This window comes from Squalius cephalus, assembly GCF_949319135.1.
Source record: "Squalius cephalus genome assembly, chromosome: 14".
NCBI classification, from domain to species: domain Eukaryota; kingdom Metazoa; phylum Chordata; class Actinopteri; order Cypriniformes; family Leuciscidae; genus Squalius; species Squalius cephalus.
Genome location: NC_137135.1, coordinates 15,144,076 through 15,165,156, shown reverse-complemented (window position 1 = coordinate 15,165,156; position 21,081 = coordinate 15,144,076). Strand labels below are relative to the sequence as shown.

Below are 21,081 nucleotides of genomic sequence, written 5' to 3'. Positions count from 1 at the left end.
AAAAGGTTGGATAATGCTGATCGCTGGCATTTGCCTGTTTCCGAATCTAACGGTTGTGGGAGGGGTCTGGAGGTTGAGTGACAGAGCATCGCTGACAGGTTAAATGGCTGTGCAAAAACAAATCCGTCACTCACCAGCGTGGTAGCATTAAGACATCGGCATGTACAGCAGTCACTGTAGCCTTTGACATCAAACGTGCAGTTCTGTCAGTCGACATGTGGATGTGTAGACGCATTACCGCTGTGTCCCTCACCGCTTCCGACCCTTTACTTATGAATCTGTCACAGCAATTGTATGCGAGCTATTAGAAATGCATTAGTTCTGGTAATACATACAGTAGCAGCCTACATTTTAAATGAGGGGAAAAAATTAATCTAAAGGGGCTGATTGCACTTCCATCATGCTCCTTTCACACAGCTGAGAGCGTGGACAAAGGCAATGTGTTTCAAATTTCTCCCACCCGTATTTACTGGACATGTCTGTTATAGGACAGTCCCCAATGACATGATGAAACATAGACACGATTCTCCCATAATTTGCCCAAAACTGACATTGTCGGAAAATTGTGGTATAGACCGCAAGTATAGATAGCAAGTCTACTAAGGGGCCTCATCCTGTTTCTCTCTCTCTCTCTCTCTCTCTCTCTCTCTCTCTCTCTCTCTCTCTCTCTCTCTCTCTCTCTCTCTCTCTGAGGTCATCAGTAACTTTACTTCTAAAGGCTACTACACTGACCACACAAGTTACTTAAGTTACACTTAAAAATGTATGAATGTCCTGGCATTAGATAACAAATACAAATGGAATTTTTCTGTAAGAAAACAAGTACAAACACACTTTTCAAGCAAGACATTTTACATGAAAAAAAAAATGTGTTAGTTTTGAAACAATAGATTCAATTAATTCAAAAAGATATTCTGAAACTTTCTGCCTGTGAACTGTTAGTTGATCACAGTTGTTCATAGTTAATGCGATGAACTTCACCTGTGGTTACACTGCTGCGATACCTGTGCGAACTTGAGGAGAACTGACTTCATGCAGCTGATTAAAGTCAAAGCTAAAGGCAAGAGAAAAGCATCGTTCTAGCATTATTTTCAGTCACCGATTTGACCATTTGTTTCAGACAGTACATTTTAAATGTAGCTTATGTCCAGATACTATTTGGGGATACACATCTAAACATTAAATACACTGAAATCAATGTTTAAACAACCTAGACCAGGGATAGGCAACTTTGGTCCTGGAGGGCCACTGTCCTGCAGAGTTTAGCTTCAGCCCTGATAAAAACTCACCTGTCTGTATCTATCTAGTAATCCTGAAAACATTGATTGCCTTGTTCAGGTGTGTTTAATTAGGGTTGGAGCTAAACTCTGCAGGACAGTGGCCCTCCAGGACCGAAGTTGCCTATCCCTGACCTAGACCTAAACCTAAACCTAGAAAAAAAAGAAAAAAAAAAGAGAAGGCAACTTGCAGTTGTTTTCTTTAGGTGCAGGGGTGCACATAACTGGTGCTCACGTGTGGTAAAAATAAACGACGCGCAGCAGAAAACATGGAAGGAAGCGCTTTTGAGTACCAACATTTTGGGCCAAAATGTTGGTACTCAAAAGCGCTTCCTTCCATGTTTTCTGCTGCGCGTCGTTTATTTTTACCACACGTGAGCACCAGTTATGTGCACCCCTGTTTAGGTGCTGTTTCTAAACATTACATTTATTTTGGTCCGGTGTACCTTAACTTAACAGTAATATTAATTAATTAATTAATTAATTATATTTTGCCTTGAATAAAATCAATTAATTTAGATGGTACCCAATGAAGCTCACGTGATTCATGTGATAACACCTCAATGAACTGAAGTCAAAAGCATTATTTTATTTGTTATTGTATTATTACTAATGAATGAGCTTCATGGTAACATCTTTTTTTAAATAATTGAGTTTGTTCATATTAAGCAATATTAACATTCCTGAATCAACCTAAATACATAGGTTACGCTGACCAAACTAAATGTAAGGGTTCAAAGTAAAAAGTTTCAGGTTAGCACTTTTTATAGTTGTACGAGAGAAACAAAGGTTGCTTTAATAGTTTTACATCACTGTGTGACTTTATTTATAGGGGCCTGGTAAATTGAATATACACTCCTATGGTATGTCTATTAAGTATGCTATACAATATTAATGCTCTTCATTACACATAATTGCACGGTGGCCCCGCTGTTTCCTGTCAGCTGACGTAGTCCGAACACAAAGTAGTACGACAGTGATGACTCACTCACTGCTGTTTCTGGATCTAAAGCACAGCATCTACTGTTTAATAACTCATCCAATATGCTTCCTATTGTGTCTAATATGAGAGTGTTGTATTTGAGGCTGAGTGGGAATGTCAGCTTTGAGAGCCCTGCTGTGAAAGCTTGACTCTTACACATTCACGGAGGCTGGCAAACAAAAACAATTTGACTCCCCAGTTCCTCTGGGCCAAGGCTGAGCTTATTATCTCTATTTATGCCAGCTTTGCACAGTGTCAAAAAGCACATGACGGTAACCAATGAAAGTTTAAGAGGTTGAGAGCTACGGTTCCTGCCGTCTGTTATTGCTTCCAATTCAAGTTTCATCAAGTGAAAAATAAGAGTGCGAGTGCTGAGGAATTGTGAATCCAGAGATGTAATTTCAAGAATTTTCTAGACGTAAAGTCGATCATGTTTTGAAGAGGTTAACAAACACAACGCTCGCAAAGAAAGAATGAACACTTTAATTTACCAAAAGCCAATGAAATGAACTTTAACACCATGAGTCCTAATGGTTGCTTTACATATGTACTTTCTCATCAGTCAATACCATAATTGGTAACACTTTAGAATACTGTTCCATCATTAATGAATAATTACACAGGAACAAATGAGTAACGCACTATTAACACTAGTGTTAACTAACAAGAATCTCTGATTAATTAATAGCACTCACTATTAGTGGTAGCTCATTAGTTAATTAATAGCTACTTTTTTTCATACCTCCCAGAGGACTACTAAGAACTGTTATACAGGTTCATAATAAATGTAAATAATGCATAATGTATAATTCATTCTAAAATGAAGGTCATGGTAACCCACCAGTAATGACTCAAGTGTTATGACTTCGGTCATTAGGGAGTTATCAACACTGATCCAAATAATTAATTCCTTCAGAAGGATGTAGAAACACTTGAGTCATTACTATACAATACTTTACAAAAACATCAAAAGCTTACAATGATTTCAGTCATTTCTAGAGTTATCATGCTCAAATTATTAGTAATTAGTCATTTCGATTTGAAGAATGTAACATTTGAGTCATTACTACATGACTTTCACTTTAGAATTAATAATACATTATGCAGTATTCATGCCAATTATGAACCTGTAGTTCTTAGTCCTCAGGGAGGTATGAAAAAAATAGTAGTTATTAATTTAACTAATAGTGAAGTACCACTATTACTTACTAATTTGTTAATCAGAGTTTTTTGTCAGTTAGTATTTACTAGAATGTCAATAGTGCGTTACTCATTTGTTCCTGTGTAGTTATTTATTAATGACGTGTTCAAGTTACCCTATAATTTTATTCTACTTCAACATTGTAATGCTAAAGGACTGAATCAGTGTCTTTCTCTGAACACCACAACAACAAATGTAGTACTGTGAAATACCAAAGTATGTGTTGTGAAAGCATGAAAATATCTCTGCCACAAAAATACCATAAAATTGACCACATAGTTGGACTCATCACAATTAATTACATTCAGTTTGCCACAGACGTTCTGAGATTCTCGACGTTTCATTTTCTACATTATCACATGGCACATTGCATCACATCCACAGACATAGTAACAATCCAGTGTTATTTTGTACTGGGCCTGAAGGCCCCAAACGCTTTCAGAAAATAATTACAATCTCAACAATAACGTATCTATTACTGGATGACCGTAACTGAGCACACTGCCACATCTGCATTTTTATTTTATGGCCATCTGTTCTGCTAGTCGTAGTGTTTAGCTTTCACAGTTTAATAATGAATCAGAAAACAAGTACCACAGAACAATATACATGTTCATTATGGCAATAATGGGATGGCCATCTCATGATTGACCATCTGCCCTCTTGTTTTGGAAAAAAAAGTCTCATGAATAAGGCAGATGTAAAGGAAATGTAATGAGAGTGGAGAGGATGAGATAGATATTTATCAAGCAGTGATGTATTAGATTCAGATTACACTGAATTTTATTGCAAATGCCTGAAATGGTCATTTATTCAGTGATACTTCAGATATTAATGGAATGATACATTGAGACCATATTCTCCACTCATTTGCAGTAAATACACAACATTTGTTCCGGTGAATTGCAGTTTTGCCCAGCACTGTATAGCTTCACAAATATTATTACTGTACAGTTTCTTTCAAATGAAAAGAAACATTCAAAGAAACAGCTATATTTCTTTTGATAGAACATTGCTTCTCTAATTTCTGCAAGTCACTTGTGGATTCAATAATCTGTTGAGTATACTGTCTAAAATAGACACCGGGAACACACAGACCACCCTTGCGTCATTCTTTGGTGAAGAATAGCTTTTTATAGAGATTAGCCTTGCTTAAGGGACGTGGCGACTGCTTTCTCTGCTCTCCAGCACAGCAGGAGGGCTCTCTTCCCAGAGTCTTAATCCCAAATCCATTTCCCCCCCTCTTTTTTTGCCTTCCTTGGCAAAGCATTGATGTGACATGGGCTCACACATTGAGCGTTGCTTTTCAGTTCTTGTTCAGGCTCGGTGTCTCCATGCTAGTGGTTCCTGGACAGAGTCTCTGGCACCCCAAAAGGATGGCAAAAGCTCGGCGAAAGTCGGCATTGAAGGCGTATATAATGGGGTTGAGAGAAGAATTGGCCCATCCGAACCAGACAAAAACATCAAATGTTGTTGGACTGATACAGGGGAGACCAGTCGAAGTGCTCTTACAAAATGGCACGATGCAGTTCAGGATGAAGAACGGCAACCAGCAGCACACAAAAACCCCCATTATAACGGACAAGGTTTTTAAGACTTTCGTCTCCCTTTTGAAGGACAGTTTGAAGGAGCTTTCGGACTCCACGTTGGAGCTGCCGCCCATGCTGTCATGGCGGATCTTGGCGTTCTCAGCAGCTCTTTCCAAAGCGGAGATCCGTCGGATCTGCTTCTGGGCGATTCTGTAAATCTGAGTGTACGTTACAATCATGATGGCGACTGGAATGTAGAAGCTGATGAGCGAGGAGGAAATGGCATATGTTCGGTTGAGGCTGGAGTCACAGTTCTCCGTCAGCAGAGCCCTGTGAGAAGCGTTGACCTCTGGGAAGCTCACTGGCTGAGCATTGTGCCATTTGAGCTGCACTGGGATGAAGGAGATGAGCACAGACAGGGTCCAAGTAATGCTGATCATCACAAAGGCCACCCTGGGAGTCATCTTCCTCTCGTAGCGGAACGGGCTGGAAATGGCCCAGTATCGGTCCACGCTGATAACGCAGAGGTTCAGGATGGAAGCTGTGGAGCACATGATATCGAAAGCGATCCAAATGTCACAGAAAGCACCAAAGGGCCAGAAGCCGGCTACCTCTGTCACAGCCTTCCAGGGCATGACCAGGATGGCCACCAGCAGGTCTGACACCGCCAGTGAGATGACAAAAAAGTTTGTGACTTTAGAGCGCAGGTGGCGGAATTTTGTGACAGCTGCACAAACCAGTGTGTTCCCGAGTAGGGTGGAGAGGATTAGAATGGAAAGAAAGCAACCAGTCAGAACCCGCCTGGACTGGTCACTTTCCATGAAACCGCTGTCAATTACAGTTGTCAAGTTCAAATCCATCACTGCCATAATGATGTGCATTAAAGATCACTGCATCACGAGAACTAGACGTGAACTGTTCGAACACTTCATCTTAGAGTCCGTAAGACCTGTCACACTTCAGGTAATGTTGACCGTGTGTTCTAATTAAGACATTTTCATACCAAAGTTAACATTTCCAGTTCATGCTCCATTACACAAAAGATTTGTCCTGCATTCCAGTTTGCAAAGTGCCAAAAAAGTCATTCAGTTCAGGATTACTGTCATGCCGGTTGATATCATAATATCAGTGATTCCATCAAAACTGTTCAGATAAGTTCATCTAATCACTCTGCACATTGTTTTTTAGCGTTCCCTTATATATTTGAGTGTGATCATGTATGAGTCCTTATGTCATAAGAGGACGTTTTAGATTCCAGTGAGCAATAACCGGTTCCTGCAGTTCTGTTAGTCAAACAAAGGGACAAAACTCATATTACAAGAGTAAATACACAAAACAGCTATTATATTCTCTATGATAATTAAGAAAAACACCTTATCCTCACCTGTTAGATAATACCGAAGAGCTTCTTTTGTGCTTAAAGCTGCATTTATCCAAAAAATGTTGCACAATTTGCTCTTTGAAACATCGTGTCCGTAAAGAACGATTCACTTAAACAAACTAGAAAGAAAACTTGTTTGGTGTACGTCCTCCTCGATGAACGACTGTAACGCACCTTCATCCTGTCGAAGATCAGGTGTTATTTCATCAGGATGCCCGAGCAGCATGAGCTCCACGCGACGAATGCGCGTCGTGTTCTTGCTGCGCGAGCGTGGCGAGATTGGTGAGACCCACGTCGCCGAGTGACAAGACAAATACATTTAACACCGAGATGTGTCGTGTCCGATGCCCGAGGGTTTCGACAAATTACTCTAACAGTAGGTCATCCAGTTTCTAGAGTCAATGCTGAAAGAAAGAAAAACACAGGGGTCACAGTGAAGTGCACGTGAGCGATGCGCTCCTAACATTACGATCCTATTACGAGCTTGAACGATTCTTGATCCGTTCATCTTAATTAAATCTTTACTTTATGGTCAGGCTATTAATTACATGACTAAGTTTCTTTATTGTTGTTATCGCTTTCCACTAAAGTAGGCTTCTGTATGAATGAATGGCTAATTCCTTTATTTACCTGAGTGCTGCAGATTTTCGCTAATCTTCACTTAACCGAAATTAAGGAGATAGCCTATACCTGAATTAAAGAAAATGTTGCAAAACTCGCATATTTGGTTTGCCAGATGCTATAACCTAAATCAAGTCTATGAGGCCACCTAATGGGGAGTCTTATACTAAGCAAATGTGTTTCTTTCTTACATGCATTTACATTTCTATGACATCCAGTGGTGTTACTTGTTTGTTATCCTCAGTCCTTTAAACAAACAATGCTTCATAATTAAATTACAAAATGCAGATGTTTTGCCAGGTTTTTTTTTTTTTTTCAAGATTAAAGATAGCACAGCACATTTCTTGTCTACTGCATGTAAAATGTTGAACTAATGGGTTTATCAAATAAAATATTAATATGATGATTAATACTGCATGTTTAATTCCCTAATTAGTCATGTGTTACAGTAAAGTGCCATCATATTCATAGTCAGCATGTATTTAATATGGATTATTTCCTAGAGCAGCTTGTTATTGTTAGTCCTATTGTATTTATTATTGCACTGTATTATTTTAAATATGCAATGCAGTGTCGGCACGGTAGTTTGAAATACTGCTCAAATGTCCTGTCTACTGGACATCAAATTTCCACACAAATAAAAGTATGAAAAAATACACATCTTTTTTAATAATACAGTTATTAATACTTTAATAATATAGTTTTTTGATCTTCTGTCTCTATCATTTCTTTGGAATTCTCTCCCACTTCACATTCGCCAACTTGGACTCTCTCCATCAATTCAAATCACAACTTAAAATACATCTGTTTAGATTAGCTTATCCTACATAAATTTCATCATTCCAATTTCATTTCCTGGACTTTTAGCATCAAGATTGTACTTATTATTTTGATTTTACTATTGATATTATTGTTGGGCTTGTATGTCGTTTATTTTTGTTCTGGAAGGTGTCCTTGGGTGTCTTGAAAGGCGCCCACCAAATAAAATGTATTATTATTTCCACTATATATGTAGGTCTGCTCTTGAAATTTGCTCATAGTTCAGTGGAATTGTGTGAGAGAAACTTTTGTGATGATGATGATGATGATGACACTCATGAGTAGATATTAGACTGACATTCCTCGCTGTCATCAACTTTCATCATCATCCACAGCGTGTGACAGATGATTAACTGTACAACTTAAGTGTGCTGCTTTAAAGCAACATAACTGTGAACAGAAAAGACATGCATTATGGACTATAAAGTGGGCTCTTTCCTCAGTGTGTTTTCTATGCAACAACTTGGCGGATCTTGCAGTGCTTTGAAAGACTCGAAACGAGCATATTATGCCTGCAGCAATTCCTTGAAAAAAATCATACATTCTCTCTACCAACAAATATCCTTTTTCTTAGAAGTTACTTTTTTTTTTCCTTTTATTGTGACAATGTTTGATGCTACATTCTCACAGTGATATAACAAGTCAATCAATTTTAAAAGCTTTTGCAATTTTTATAAGGATAATGCACAAGTATAGTTGTTGATCCTTATCAAATTAACTGGTAGACTCATGATGTGTTGAATGCTTAAATTTTAATTGTTATATTTCTTATATAATCAAGTCAATCACTGAAACCAAAAGGATCCATTTCCTAAGAACCAAAGCCTTAAATTGACTTTGTTTGTAAAGTTTCTGCTTGCTGAATACTGATTATTAGACTTTATTCGGAAAAACCCCCAATATATTTTAGTAATATGTATTAGTAATATGTAAACTGTTAAACAATGTGATTGGTAAAGCCTCTTGTATAAATGGCACACCATCTAAAGGAGTTTGCTGACCATATAAGGTAGGTGTGCCTACCTTTTTTCTGATCATTTCCTTCTGTGACTCTTTCCTGATTAAGGTCAGCCTGCTTCAAGATCAGATCTAGATCAATTCAGACATGGCTACTGGTTTCTCAGGTTGGAGTGATGAATGTGGACACTTGAAAAATCATCAAAGACACAGTGATCTGAGCTTAGATTTGGCCACCAGCAGCCCATAAATCACAGCTTCAAAAGAGGCGATCTGTCTGGAGTCACCGAAGCCTCAGTTGATGGTTTACACAACCTCCAGCTGCTCTTGCAGTTTCTTTCAAAATCATTGACTCACTGGTGTGGATTCTTTCAGTCGTCATTGTCTGGCAGTTAGACTGACAACAAATCTAAGTATAGTTATATTTAGCCACAGAGTCTCCTTCATGACTCATTTGCAATCACTCATAATTACCATCAAGTGAAAGATTGATGATTTCTTGCCTTAGGAATTTATTTGGTAAAGCAAATGAGGACCTTCAATAAATAAGCCAATGCAATAAGGTCGACATAAAGTTGGACTTGCCCCTCCTCACCCCCTTCCTTCATGCCAAACTATCAGCCTAACAAAAAACAACAAACAACCAACCAATAAGAAATAACCATGAATTAATTATTCTATTCATAGAGAACAAAGTAAAGCGTTTACAAGAACTCTTTTCCCCACACTCATCCTCGCAATGACTCTCAAGATAGCAATGTTTTAGTACTTAGATATCAATGTTTTTGACTGTACCAACTTGTTTCTATGCATGATAGACCTTACATTTCAACCGTGACTGGTTTTTATAGAATGCTTCTCAGTGTTGCAATAACACCCACAAAATACGAGCGTGTGTAGTGTATTGTGTAAGTGCATATTGTCTTGTCCATGTCCATGTTCATGTCTAGTCCAGTTCTAACCAGATGGAGTTTATAAATAAAGTAATTGCAGTGCAGCTGATGACTCCCTTTGTGGTTGTGGACAGGGTCCAGATAAGGTGCATGTACAGTATGTTGAAGTCTACATAATGTTTGATGAATCAGCAAAGACTTTCCACAGATAGGGTACAAAACTCTTAAAATACAACATTTTTAAGCAAATATGAAGAAAATCTATGTAAGGAGGTGCAAAGCCTTCAGAAAATGTTAATCGTCAACCACAGAAGGTCAAGGTATCTACATAAAATGCATAGAAAAAAGTAAAGTAGTAACACTTTACAATAAGGTTTCATTTGTTTCATTAGTTGTGTATTGGAGAAATAAATATAAAAGGGCTGGTATAATGCCCCTTTTTACAATACGAAAAAGAAGTCTCTGTTGTCCCCAGAGTGTGTATATGAAGTTTTAGCTCAAAATACTGCACAGATAATTCTTTACAGCGTGTTAAAATTGTCCCTTTTTGAGGGTCAGTGCAAAATACATGTTGTATTTAAGAAATTAAACCTTTTTTAAGATTTACACTTTTATTTTACAGTTAAATTCCATCAAATTGAATGCATATTATTCCTTTTATGAAATCAAGAATTTTAAATGAGTTTAAAAAAAAGCTATAGCTTAATAAAACATTAAGGGAATGGATCATTTAGTTTATGTGATTCTTATTAACAAATTTAAACATGCGAATCAGATAAAATTAAATGGTCCGTTCCCTTGTTCCATTAAGATTTGTATAAAACGTTTATTAAGCTATAGAGCTTTTTTAAAATTCTTAATTCATAATATGAAAGGATTATTCAATTCAATTTGATGGATTTTTACAGTAGCTTACAATTAAAATTTGTAAATCTAAAAAAAAAAAAAAAGGCTTTATTTTATTTTATTTGTGTGTGTGTGTTGGTAGTTCATGTTAGATCAGGTCCGCTACATAATATTAACAGATACTGCAGCTGTATATTAACTAAGGTTAATAAATGCTTAACGTAGTTAACTAATGTTATCAAATGACCTCATAATGTGATACCAAAAAAAAAACTAATGGGACACAGAAGTGTATGGTGGGAAGCGCCATGAATTGATTGATCCTAAAGTCCTGATAAGACTGAGGAAGCTAAATCTCTTGACACAATGGTTTCGAAACACACTCTGGAAGCTGGATTTTCTTAGTCACCGGTCTCCTGAACATTCCATCGTTGTGTTGTTAAGGATGTTCCCTTTCGTCAGGACACCGCCAGCAGCTGCGGGACTGTCTGTTTCCATCCATCAGACTTAATATTGTATACAGCCTCCTTCAAGACTCACCACATCCCATCAAGAGAAGATAAACAATGCACAGCTGGGTCAGTTAAAAGTGAGTGAAGTTTTTACTGCAGCAATACAGATTTGTTGAGTGGCCTATAAATATTATGCTATATGCAACTTAATGTGCATGAAGTTTTGTATCAGTCTAGCATATAAATGCACTGAAAGGTATGACATTTATCAGATACGCCAATTTTACTGCACATTACGGCATAAGAATCAAGACAAAACATGAATGAAACAACAGAAATAGTTGATCTTAAAATAATTCTTTTTATTTTTTATTACATTGAGCATAAAAAACTTTGGACCATTAAGTAACATGAAGTTAGTATTGTTACAATACAAGTCAAAACTTTAAAGAATAAAGTAAAGTATATTTTCATCCCATGAATTTTGTAGCAACATTTTGTAATTAAGTGCGAGGACAGAGAACAACCACCACGCACTGATCAAAATAAATAAAATAAATAGCCCATTAAATAAATAAATAAATAAATACACAAATACATGTGATTCACGTTCCCACATCAGGACGTCCGTTTAGTTTCTTTAGTGACTCGGCTTGCAGTTTGCATTCCAGTTTTCGATGAAATCAATGTTATCCTTAATCAAGTTATTTTTGAGAGATGCATCACTCAACTTATGTGTTCGGAAGTGACAGTTGTCACTTGGCTTCTGGAAAATCAAAAGAAAAAAAATATTCATGCATTGTGTTATTTTAAATGATAAAGCGGCTCTTTCCGTGCTGCGTAACTGCATTGTCTTTGAGACCCTGAATGATTTCTTTACTTTAACAGAGGTGTTAAAATGAAATGAGAATGTTTAATAAGAGAAGTGTCTTCAGGCCTTTTAAATGACCTACACTCTTCATCTTTCATGTATTGTGCAGGGTTAAATATTAATAACCCAATGGATGATGCTGGTGATTTAAGGCAGAAGTCTCACCTTGACCTTAAGCAGATGAAGATTCCTTAGGCTGTCCAAAATGTTGGCAATTTCCTCCAGGGGTAATACTTCTATAACTAACATTAGAGCATCGTTCAGGTGTTGAACAAATGGTGCCTCGCACTCACACTGTGGGTGGAAAAAAAAAATCCCCATAGTAACTAATTTATGCAAATTATTATTTAAAGCATTTGTTTCAATGTTCTGCAAGACAGAGGGAATGATAAAATACTTACTGCATTCTTTACATCTCGAGGTGTTTGGAATTTTACTGTGTGAATTAATGCCTGGAAATTGACAAAGTCAGTTGATATCAGAGAATGTCTGCGATATACATATGATGTTACTATACATATCTGCTCATACAGAACATATCTATAAGCTATAAAGACAAATACTTCTCTCTTCACGCTTGGTGTTTGACTATTTTAACTTAACTAAAGCAAGTATGACAAATATGGCAAAATCACATGACGTCTCTCTCCCTTGCCATAATGCAAAAAATATTTACTTACTTGCTGCTTAAGTCCTCCGTTTGGCATTTCCTGAAGGTTGTTCTTAATTTCTTTGAAGATCAAGATCAAATTATTTGGGGTAGGCTTGCTCAAACTAGGGTTAGCTAGTAGAACAAGCAGTGTGACGAGAAGAATTAGCAGTTTCATGTTCTTGTTCACAAGGATGCTGTCAGAGATAATGATCTCATTCTGCACTCTAACCCTTAAATACGTGGTAAAACAGGAAACTAATGCCACATTACGCTCACACCTAAGTTAAAACCATGATGTATGTCAAGTTTCTAAATTGGTTAAAGGGGAAAATACTGGGGTTTCATTAAGAACGTTATACGGCCCACAGAGGAAAAAACAGGCCAAACTGGGTGGGAATATACAATATTGTCTGTGAAAAGGCACACGTTACATGTTAATTTCATCATGTTTGTTGTTTTTTTATATTAATACTATTGCAAATAGAAATTATATATATATATATATATAAAAAAAAAAACTTTAATTAATATAATGCATGCAACATGGTCTCCAAACAAAGCTCCAGCAGTCATTATCCCGTCTGACGGATACAAGGAACAGACTGGACTGTGTTAGACTCTCTTGGAAAAGGAAGAGGACATTATAGTTAATCAGCTTAATTTCAACGGTCTACTTTTGAAATAAAGCATCATGAGAGTTTCATCAAAAAATACATTAAAACAGCAGATTTAGGTTAACGGTATTACATTGATAAAAAGTGGCCAGAATATTCAGTTTGTAAATCCCAGAAAAACTTCTGAGTTTCATCAAACCATAAGAGTTTCATCAAACATTAAAGGTCCCAATTTATATTAAGTGGCTTTAAGTACTATGTACTTTCATTGAAAAATAAGTACAATGTACTTAATGTGTTCACGTTGTATTGTAAAACACTTGTGCTGCTATTGAGGTGGGATACGGGTAAGGTTAGGGACAGGTTTGGTGGTCTGGTTAGGTTTAAGGGTGGGTTAAGGTGTAAGGGAAGGGTCAACCGTGTAGTTACATCTGTAATTAAAGGTGCTCTAAGTGATGTTGGGTGACGTCACTTCTTGTTGACATTCAAAGTATTGTCAAACAAAACGGAGGCTAGCTAGACCCTCTCTCCTCCTCATCCGCGCACTAACCCCCCAAACCACACACCAAATCCTTCTTGTCGGTTATTGGCTGGAAGAGTTTGTTATGTTTCGTGGTGCGGGTTAGCCCAGTTTTTTTTTTTTTTTTTTCTGCCGTTTGTGGAGCCTGGGCTCTCTACAGAGACCGCGTTTTTTTACAGTGTGTTCAGGGGACAGGCAGCTAGCGGATAGTGAGGAGATGTTTGCTGTATGTGACAAAAAATGTTTGGCCTAAAAAATCGCTTAGAGCACCTTTAAATGCAGGTATTTTAAAAATAAAAGTTCAATGTATAAACATTTATGTACTCAAAAACTCCATTGTATCAAATGATTAATTTCAATGTAAGTACATAGAAAATTTCCAAATGTGTTTAGAACAAGTTGAGTGCGAGTAAATGACAGCTTATGTGTGAGTTAGTTTTGGATGTGTATATGTCTCTTGACTTGTGGAGTTTTATCTCATTAAACAGACAATTGTTGTGGCTGTCGGTGGTTTCTCTAAACTGTTTGACACTGGCTTATTGACACTGTTTACATTAGTATGAAAAAGGTCATAGTATATATATTTATACATTAGAGGTCTGAGGAAGTATCAAGACTGAGTGTTTTCACACTGCATTTCAAAGCAGGAAGAGGCGGGCTTGTGTATTAATAACATCTGTAGCCTTGCTGATAAAAGTCCATTGATGATGCAATGATAATTAAAATAGGCCTTCACAAGGTGTCATTAGCAACTTACAATGAAAATTACAGTGAAAATTTAGAAATTCAAATGAATGACTCACAATGATGACTAAATGATTTTTTTTTTGAACACTCATGAAACAGTCATAGACACTGTTAGGAAAGTTACTCTAAAAAAAGTAATTGTAGGTAGGGTCGGCATTTCTTTCATAAATAATTGTTGTTTGACTTTATTTTGATTGTTTTGTTATACTAGTTGAAACTCTCTTTACATCCTGATAGAAATCAATAATATAAGTAAATGGTCAACATATGTATTTCCATACATCACACGTCAACAGCGTGTTTCATGAGGCTGTAGTAGTTGTAGACAGGCAGTCACCGTGATCCGCAAACCGCAGCCTTTTGCAGTTCCTCCTGCACCAACACAACGAGCTTATGCCGCGTTCATGCCATGTCGTAATCGTAATTACAAGGCAAACTGTGACGTTGTTCACATCCTCAAAGTTGTACGTTTCTATGTCAACACCATCAACGCCGAAATTAACCTGCAGCAGTCAGGTGGTACAAGAGCTCTGTAGGTTGTTTACGTTCATTATTATTGTAATGTTATGTGCTTTGAGACATGAAGTAATTTAACGCCATCTCGTGACGCTGTACGCGTTCATGTGTTTTGAAGGAGGCGTGGCTTTGGAGACGCTCTGAAGGGAGGGTGGGATCTTATGCTTTCAAAGCTAACTTGCAATTGCTAGCATCTCCAAAATTGCCTACCCTTACTTTAATTACTAGCTGCATCTTCAACTATTACATCACTAATTAGTTGAACAATACAAGGATAGACATGAAACAGCTATTTTAATTCTGTCAAATAAATATAAAACTGCATAAATTACTCTTGAGCTGACTGAAGTATTTAAAGAGAAAAGGTTAAAACAGGCCTACAAATAGTCTATACAGTATTTAAAGGGTTAGTTCACCCAAAAATGAAAATTCTGTCAGTAATTACTCACCCTCATGTTGTTCCAACCGCGTAAGACCTTCGTTCATCTTCGGAACACAAATTAAGATAGTTTTGATGAAATCTGAGAGCTGATCACTCCTCCATAGGCTGCTAGGTGGCCCAAACTTGCTGGCCCAGAAAAGTTATTAAAGAGATCGTTAATATAGTCCAAGTGACTCCAGTGGTTCAATCTTAAGTATATCAAGTGACGAGAATACTTTTTGTGTGCAAAAACAAACAAAAATAACGACTTTATTCCACTATTCATTTCCTTCTCTCTGGGCCTCGTAGTGTTTTTGCGCTGCGCATGACATTTAGTCATATGTGACCCTGGACCACAAAACCAGGCTTATGGGTAATTTTTTTTTTAATTGAGATTTATACATAATCTTTCCATTGATATATGGTTTGTTAGGATAGGACAATATTTGGCCGAGATACATACCTGTCAAGTATCCCGTTTTGGCCGGGAAAGTCCCGTATTTTACCCTTCTTTCCCGCCGTCCTCCCGTATTAGTATTTTCCCGTAAATCTCCCGGTTTTTAACCTGCGTTATTAAAAAATAATAATAGGCTACCCCGGGCCCGGGCGGAGTAAAAAAAAAACAAAAAAAACATTCCTAATCTGAGTCTGTCAGTAGCCTCGCGATAACTGCCACCTGCAGTAGTCTACTACAGGTACTGTAGGTGGCAGTTGTCGCGAGGTCAGTGTGTGAGGTCAGATGATGAGTGACAACCCTATGGTGACAACGCGGGAAAAAACAGAAAGAAAGAAAAAACAGAGACGAATGATGGACGCTACTACAGAGACGGAAGGCACGCACAGTATTTGTAGTGTTCTCTGTACCTATTGTCCTGTGCATTGTTCATAATAAAGTTCGTTAAAAAAAAAAAAAAAAAAAAAACGTAAGGCACTCCTGCCAAAAAAACAAAACCCTCATGTAAATACCGCGAATGCAAAGTCTGCAACAAATTTATACAATAACTCACTAAAAGAGTAAAGAAAAGTTATGTGAAATGAAAAGAAAAACTGTAAAAGAAAAGCAATATGAAATGAAAAGAATATGTGGAATGAAAATAAAATGTAAATGTAAAGACAAGCAATGATAAATGAACAGAAAATATGCAAATAAGCCTTTAAATAAATGCTCTTCATATACACCCTTTTGTGTTTTCATTTAGGCTATAATGAATGTTCACAGCATGGGGGGGGGGGGGGGGGGGTTACTGCTCACGGTGGGCGCCGGAAAATTTCCCTTATTTTCAAATCCAAAACTTGACAGGTATGCCGAGATACAACTATTTGAAAATCTGGAATCTGAGGGTACAGAAAAATCGAAATATTGAGAAAATTGCCTTTAAAGTTGTCAATTTCTATTGGCGATAGTGCTGCATCCATTCACAAAAATAAATGTTTTATATATTTAAGGTGGGAAATTTACAAAATATCTTCATGGAACATAATCTTTACTTAATATCCTAATGATTTTTGGCATGAAAGAAAAATCTATAATTTTGACCCAAGCAATGTTTTGTTGGCCACAAATATACCCATGCAACATAAGACTGGTTTTGTGATCCAGGGTCACATATTTGCTATTTCTCCTTAATTATTGCCCTGATTGGATCCGTTTTCCTGGAAAATGTATTTATTTTTTATTTTATTTTATCATCGTTATTTCGTTTAAAGGAGATAAAAAATTGTGCTTATCAACCTTGAATGAATAAAATTATATCACATTATTTTGGCAGTACAATTTTGGGCGTTTTTTTCTTGGAGTGGGCAGGTTCTGGTGAGCTTTTGGGCTGGAAATCACTGTCCCAATCTGGCAACACTGTGCACCATTACAATACTTATAGGAAACTAGTCATCATATCTTCCGCTCCATGAAACACGTTAATGCTCAGTAGTACACATATATGGTTCTTTAATGTATTTGCAATATGCGTTCATTTTCAATGGGCATATATGCGGCTGAAACAGGTAGCCTAGTGCATCCCAAATTTTTCAACATTAACATTTTAATATAACATTATAGTCATTATGGCCTTTAGAAAAATGTTTTTTTGAGGAGGTGGGGTAGTGCACTATAGGCCCCTGTAGCGCGGCCTAAGCTTTTGTCCTCAATGGCATTTTTTTCCTTACATTATTTTTACATTTATACTTTAAGTAGTTTTGAAACAAGTACTTTTACACTTTTACTTGAGTAAAAAGCTTGAGTTGATACTTCAACTTCTACAGAAGTCTTTTCAAAACCTAGTATCTATACTTCTACCTGAGTAATGAATGTGAATACTTTTGACACCTCTGAACACGAGAATGAACCTCATTGGTTCTTGCTGAAGCTCAAACATGCTGCGTAACACGAGAATGAACCTCATTGATTCTTGCTGAAGCTCAAACGTGCTGCGTAACACGAGAATGAACCTCATTGGTTCTTGCTGAAGCTCAAACGTGCTGCGTAACACGAGAATGAACCTCATTGGTTCTTGCGTAAGCTCAAACGCGCTGCGTAACACCAGAATTATACTAATTGGTTCTTGAGGAAGCTCAAACCTGCTGCATAACATGGGTATGAACCTCATTGGTTCTTGCTGAAGCTCAAACGTGCTGCGTAACATGAGAATGAACCTCATAGGTTCTTGCTAAAGCTCCAAAGGTGCTGAGTAATACGAGAATGAACTTCATTGGTTCTTGCTGAAGCTCAAACGTGCTGCGTAACACCAGAATTATACTAATTGGTTCTTGAGGAAGCTCAAACGTGCTGCGCAGAGCATATGAGCGGAGTGGAGCGGTGAGAATCTCCGCTCATCGCTCACTGAACTGTTCACCCCTCCGCTCCCCCGCTCAAAGCTACATCAGGCCGCTCCGCTCATTTTCGCTCAGCGCTCAACGCAGTTTGCTTCGCGCTCCACTCAAATCAACCCCCGCTCGCTCCAAAAAAGGAAAAAAATCTACATGTATATCACTTGTAGCGGTCCCCAACCTTTTTTTGCGCCACGGACCGGTTTAATATCAGACAATATCAGACACGGACCGGCCTTCAAGGTGTGTGGCGGATAAATACAACAAAAATAAAATGATACGACTGCCATAAAAACTGGGGTATTTTTTTAAATAGCCTATAATAAACGTGAATCCAATGTGTAGGCCTACTCGCAACTTTATTAACAGCATCCTCTAACATCGCGCAGGCAAATGAGAAAGTCTGAACACAAACAAAATGCCCCAAAAAGAAAAAAAAATCTCTCTGTTTTCAGTGCTGATGCGTTCACGTAACATGTAAGGGCACCTAAAAGCTGTCACAACGAACCGGCAAAATGATTATGAATATGTAAAATATAGCAGAAGACATTTGAATTTTTTTTATGTCTGTCGGCTGGAAAGATGCTGACTCGTGATCTTCGCAGTAGTGAACGCGCCTGAGAGAAATGCACATTTCATACGGGAGAGCAGTCTGTTTTCTTTCGTTTTGAATTGTTGTGTTTAAAAGTAGACATTTCAAGCTTTATATATATGTCTCAGGTGTGTGAGGCAAGTAGGCTATACGCTGAGTTTCGGTTCATTCATGAGACAAACTCCAGGTTCACGCCGGCGCCTTCGTATCGTGGTTATCTATTTTCTAATATATTTACTTCTTATTCAATCCAGACAATTGGTTGATGAAACCTTGATTAAAATTAAGATACAATTAATACAAAACGAAATTAAATTTAAAGACAGGCTTTGTGCTTTCTGTTTGAGGTCTGAGTGAAAGTTTTAAAGCAGTCTTAGTGCCGCTTTCAGAGCGCTCACGTCCGTAACGGAGAACTGTCCCGTCCATAATTTTTTTTTTTTTTTGTATAAATTTCTAAATAAATGCGACTTATAGTCCAGTGCGAGGCTTGGCCTATGTTTTTTCTTCTTCATGGCGCATTTTTTGACTGATGCGCCTTATAGGCTACTCCGGAGCGACTTATATTGATAGGCTACACCTGTATGAATTCTCATTTTACTTTTTGAACTCCATTATTGAGCCGAGTTTTGCCTGAAAATAGTCTACTGTTGATGACTGTGCAAGACAAATGGATTCAGGGTCAGGCTTGACTGAGCATGCTTCAGACTCGTGGTGTGAGCGGAGCGGAGCGAAATTGGAGCGGGAAATGCGACGCTCCGTCCTTTTGAAATTGCCGCTCTGCGCTCTGTCCAAGATCCGCCTGCTCCCGCTCCACTCCGCTCACATGCTCTGGTGCTGCGTAACATGGGTATGAACCTCATTGGTTCTTGCAGAAGTTCAAATGTACTGAGTAACATGAGAATGAACCTCATTGGTTCTTGCTGAAGCTCAAACGTGCTGCGTAACACGAGAATGAACCTCATTGGTTCTTGCTGAAGCTCAAACGTGCTGCGTAACATGAGAATGAACCTCATTGGTTCTTGCTGAAGCTCAAACGTGCTGCGTAACACGAGAATGAACCTCATTGGTTCTTGCTGAAGCTCAAACGTGCTGCGTAACATGAGAATGAACCTCATTGGTTCTTGCTGAAGCTCAAACGTGCTGAGTAACATGAGAATTAACCTCATTGGTTCTTGCTGAAGCTCAAATGAGCTGCAAAACATATGAGAATGAACCTCATTGGTTCTTGCTGAAGCTCAAACGTGCTGCGTTACATGAGAATGAACCTCATTGGTTCTTGCTGAAGCTCAAACGTGCTGAGTAACATGAGAATGAACCTCATTGGTTCTTGCGGAAGCTAAAACGTGCTGCATAACATATGAGAATGAACCTCATTGGTTCTTGCTAAAGCTCAAACGTGCTGCGTAACACGAGTATGAACCTCATTGGTTCTTGCAGAAGCTCAAACGTGCTGCGTAACACGAGAATGAACCTCATTGGTTCTTGCGGAAGCTCAAACACGCTGCGTAAAATGAGAATGAACCTCATTGGTTCTTGCTGAAGCTCAAACGCACTGTGTAACACAGGAGAATGAATTTCATTGGTTCATGCTGAAGCTCAAATGTGCTGCGTAACACAGGAGAATGAACCTCATTGGTTCTTGCTGAAGCTCAAACGTGCTGTGTAACACGAGAATGAACCTCATTGGTTCTTGAAGAAACTCAAACGTGCTGCGTAACACGAGAATGAACCTCATTGATTCTTTCTGAAGCTCAAATGTGCTGCGTAACACCAGAATTAACCTAATTGGTTCTTGAGGAAGCTAAAACATGCTACGTAACACAATAATGAACCTCACTGGTTCTTGAGGAAGCTCAAACGTGCTGAGTAACACGAGAATGAACCTCACTGGTTCTTGAGGAAGCTCAAACATGCTGCGTAACACGAGAATGAACCTCATTGGTTCTTGAAGAAACTCAAACGTGCTGCGTAACACGAGAATGAACCTCATTGATTCTTTCTGAAGCTCAAATGAGCTGCGTAACACAGGAGAATGAACCTCATTGGTTCTTGCTGAAGCTCAAAAGTGCTGAGTAACACGAGAATGAACCTCACTGGTTCTTGAGGAAGCTCAAACATGCTGTGTAACACTGTCAGGATCTGGGTTGCTTCTCTGTTCTCTCTCACTCTCTAACTACCACACACACTCATTCAAGCACTCATTTACACACTCATCTCACTCATTCATTAGCGCACACACACACTTCCATGTTTACACTCTGTCATCATCTGTTGATCATTACTATCAGCGCTCGCGCTGCTTTGCGCTCCCACCTGTGTCTTGTCTTGTCTGATTACTCGCGTGCACGCTGCTTTGCGCTCTCACCT

The 21,081-nt window shown here is 38.1% G+C and overlaps 1 protein-coding gene and 1 long non-coding RNA gene across 2 annotated transcripts; both read right to left on the bottom strand.

The window, feature by feature from the left end:
- Window positions 1-4,191: 4,191 nt before the first annotated feature.
- drd1a (dopamine receptor D1a) lies at window positions 4,192-6,830 on the bottom strand. Its single transcript, XM_079893227.1, has 2 exons — window positions 6,374-6,830; window positions 4,192-6,272 (listed from the first exon to the last, which is right to left on the bottom strand). The coding sequence occupies exon 2, from the start codon at window positions 5,868-5,870 to the stop codon at window positions 4,767-4,769; it is 1,104 nt and encodes a 367-aa protein (XP_079749353.1). The 5' UTR covers window positions 5,871-6,272; window positions 6,374-6,830; the 3' UTR covers window positions 4,192-4,766.
- Window positions 6,831-11,302: 4,472 nt separating this feature from the next.
- LOC307171437 lies at window positions 11,303-12,289 on the bottom strand. Its single transcript, XR_013823552.1, has 3 exons — window positions 12,231-12,289; window positions 11,995-12,123; window positions 11,303-11,724 (listed from the first exon to the last, which is right to left on the bottom strand). It is a non-coding gene; the product is annotated as an uncharacterized lncRNA (long non-coding RNA).
- Between the last annotated feature and the right edge of the window lie 8,792 nt (window positions 12,290-21,081).

Excerpts from the sequence above, each read along its gene's own strand:
- drd1a (XM_079893227.1), bottom strand. The coding sequence starts at position 5,870 with ATGCACATCATTATGGCAGTGATGGATTTGAACTTGACAACTGTAATT.